The sequence below is a fragment of the Brassica oleracea genome, chromosome C3, assembly GCF_000695525.1.
Source record: "Brassica oleracea var. oleracea cultivar TO1000 chromosome C3, BOL, whole genome shotgun sequence".
NCBI classification, from domain to species: domain Eukaryota; kingdom Viridiplantae; phylum Streptophyta; class Magnoliopsida; order Brassicales; family Brassicaceae; genus Brassica; species Brassica oleracea.
Window position 1 is genome coordinate 60,370,321 of NC_027750.1, and position 3,033 is coordinate 60,373,353.

General features: G+C 35.3%; 1 protein-coding gene across 1 annotated transcript; it reads right to left on the reverse strand.

The window, feature by feature from the left end:
• Positions 1-2,137: 2,137 nt before the first annotated feature.
• Positions 2,138-2,667, reverse strand: LOC106333662 (lachrymatory-factor synthase-like). Its single transcript, XM_013772078.1, has one exon. The coding sequence runs from the start codon at positions 2,627-2,629 to the stop codon at positions 2,138-2,140; it is 492 nt and encodes a 163-aa protein (XP_013627532.1). The 5' UTR covers positions 2,630-2,667.
• Between the last annotated feature and the right edge of the window lie 366 nt (positions 2,668-3,033).

The window sequence follows — 3,033 nt, forward strand, 5'->3', positions numbered from 1 at the left end:
GATGAAGGAGAAGCTGTCTAAGCTAGCCATACTAGACACTCTGTGTGCAAAAAAGGATCCACTCAGTGAGGCTGAAGAAATTGTGAAGAATAAGCTTCTGGCCCAATATTTATGATTCAATAATGTCCTAATTAGCTATGTTTGTAATAAGATCGACTCATGTTAGCTTCTCATGTGTAATATTATCTGCTTTATTTCCCTCTATAATGACTTTGGTTGCTTTGTAATATATCAAAACAACTATTTTTTTTTGTAATATATTGACCTTGTATTTCCCTCTATAATGACTTTGGTTGCTTTGTAATATATCAAAACAACTATTTTTTTTTGTAATATATTGACCTTGTATTTCCCTCTATAATGACTTTGGTTGCTTTGTAATATATCAAAACAACTATTTTTTTTTGTAATATATTGACCTTGTATTTCCCTCTATAATGACTTTGGTTGCTTTGTAATATATCAAAACAACTATTTTTTTTTGTAATATATTGACCTTGTATTTCCCTCTATAATGACTTTGGTTGCTTTGTAATATATCAAAACAACTATTTTTTTTTGTAATATATTGACACTTTCTTTCCCTCTGTAATGACTTTGGTTGCTTTGTAATATATCAAAACAACTATTTTTTTTTGTAATATATTGACCTTGTATTTCCCTCTATAATGACTTTGGTTTCATCCGCATTTAAGTCTTCCTTTGTAATATATTAACCTTGTATTTTTTTTTCAGGTTTAGCTGAACATGGGACTTGACTATAGCTATAGTCAGCCTTCTGACTCAGAGGACTATGGTGGGGAGACAGCTGACAGTATCTACAGCGAGACAGAAGAGCTTATACGCCGAGACCAAGCTGAGCTTGGGTACAATTATGGTGAGCCGGTTCAGTATCCGCCTCAACCCGAGGTGGAGTTTGGCTTTCCTCAGACATGCTACTGTGGTAGTCAACCTATTCTAGCCACCTCTTGCACTAGGAATGATCCTGGAAGAAGATAATACACTTGTGCTAATGTTGATGATGGTGAGTGTCATGTCTGGAAATGGTGGGATTTGGCGGTTATGGAGGAGATGAGAGCCCGAGATGTACACACGCTGCAGTTGGCTGACAAGGTAGACGCTCTAGGCTTGTTGCCTGACTATGAGAGTCAGCAGAAACTGGATAGGTTAGAGAAGATGGTGTGTGATTTAGCTAAGAAGAAACCTAGGTTTACCAACGGCTTTGAGTACTTGGTTGGTCTAGTGGTTTTCGTAGTAGTTTTAATAGGAATGCTTCTCATGTTTAAGTAAATCAAATGAGTAATGGTTATAGAACCATGTGTAATTTGTAATGGATTTGTACTCTTTCTCGGATTTGCACTATTTCCACTTTTTATTATGCTTTGTTTCATATGCAATATGTGTTGATTTTTGAACTAAATTGTAATTTGTAACTGAATTGTAACACTTGATAAAAATGTGAGAAGATGTATAGTATCAGAAGTTGTTATTTTTTGTTTGCTAGTATCACAAGTTTTACTATAGCATCACAAGTTCTACTAAAGCATCACAAGATGTACTATGGGTCACATGGGTCACAAGAAAACAAGATGGAGTCACAAGAAGTTTACTTGTATTATCACACGATACATTTGAAAGTGTCTATAAATACTTCAACATCTATCTCATCACATATATTCAAAGCATCACTCGTATGCTTATATAAAAACATTCTCTTTTTTTTAAAAAAAATTCGAAATGGCTTCTTTCACATGTCCATGAACAATTAAAAAAAGATTTGATTGAAAATATATGGGAGAAATTTGGACATCTTCCAACTTAATATAATGTTTATGTTTGTATGAATTCAATAAAATGTTTGTTTCCTATTATTTATTTATGATTTTTTTTCCAACTTTGTAATTTTTTTCTGTTTGTGTTTTCTATTTTAAATGTTTTATTGTTTTATTCAAAACTTATCATTTATATGTCATTAAAATGTTAAAACTTATAAAAAAAAATAATTAACTAAAATACCACTGGAAGTCCTACCAATAATCTTAACTTTTAAGGTTGTCCCTAACCTAAGTCCTTAACATCAAAATAACATTAACATAACCTAAGGACACACTAATTGGTCGTAGGGATAATGTTGCTCTTACAGATTCATTTCCATTTTACTCGCCCAATGTTTAAGAAAAAAATCAACAAAGGATTCAAGATCTTCCTTCTTCCATCCATCAACAGGATCAGACGCAAACGACCACTCGAGTAGACAAACTTTTCCACCGTCCGATTCATCACCACCGTCCACTGTCGTTACTTTGACTGTCGCCACGTAAGATCTGAACCCTACGTTATTCTCGAGGACCTCATAGCTCAAACACCGTTCGACTGGATCGATCTTGACCAAACGCTCTCTAGCCCATTTGGTTTCCTCCTCGTCCTTGGTTCTGGTGGAGGTGCAGTATTGGACCAGACCAGGCTGGCCATCGGTTCCTTCGACACGGTAACATGTGTCAATGGTTGGTAACCACTTGTGGATATTGCAGAAGTCTGAAACAACTGACCAGATTTGCTCCGCCGTGACGCCGTTGACTTGGGCGACTTTTTTACCCTCCCACCTAAGCGACGCCGTTTCTCGTTCCATTTCGCTGTCGAGTTTAATGATTGGTATAGTTAGTTGCTTCGGTGTAATGTTTCTCGAGGAGTTTAATTGGTAGCACAAAGCTATTTATACTCGACGTCAACCGTGTAATGGATACTATACTTACGGTTTTACCCTCAGTTCACCAAGAAACCAAGTGCAATCCAATAACTATATAGGCCCAATCCAATAACTATAAGATCCAATCACAAAGCATGCATGGTCCAATGCTCTCTTTTTTTTTTGGACTACCATTCAAGTGCTCTCTTCTCTATGTAACCCACACTCGCCCAAAAGTCTCCAATTATTTTTGAGTTTTTATTTCTATGATTCATTATTGATTTTTCTTAACAGTAATATTATTTTATCATAACAGATATTATTATTGATATACGAAGATCGCATTA

What these genes read in the sequence shown, in the direction of transcription:
- LOC106333662 (XM_013772078.1), bottom strand. Translation starts at nt 2,629, where the DNA reads ATGGAACGAGAAACGGCGTCGCTTAGGTGGGAGGGTAAAAAAGTCGCC.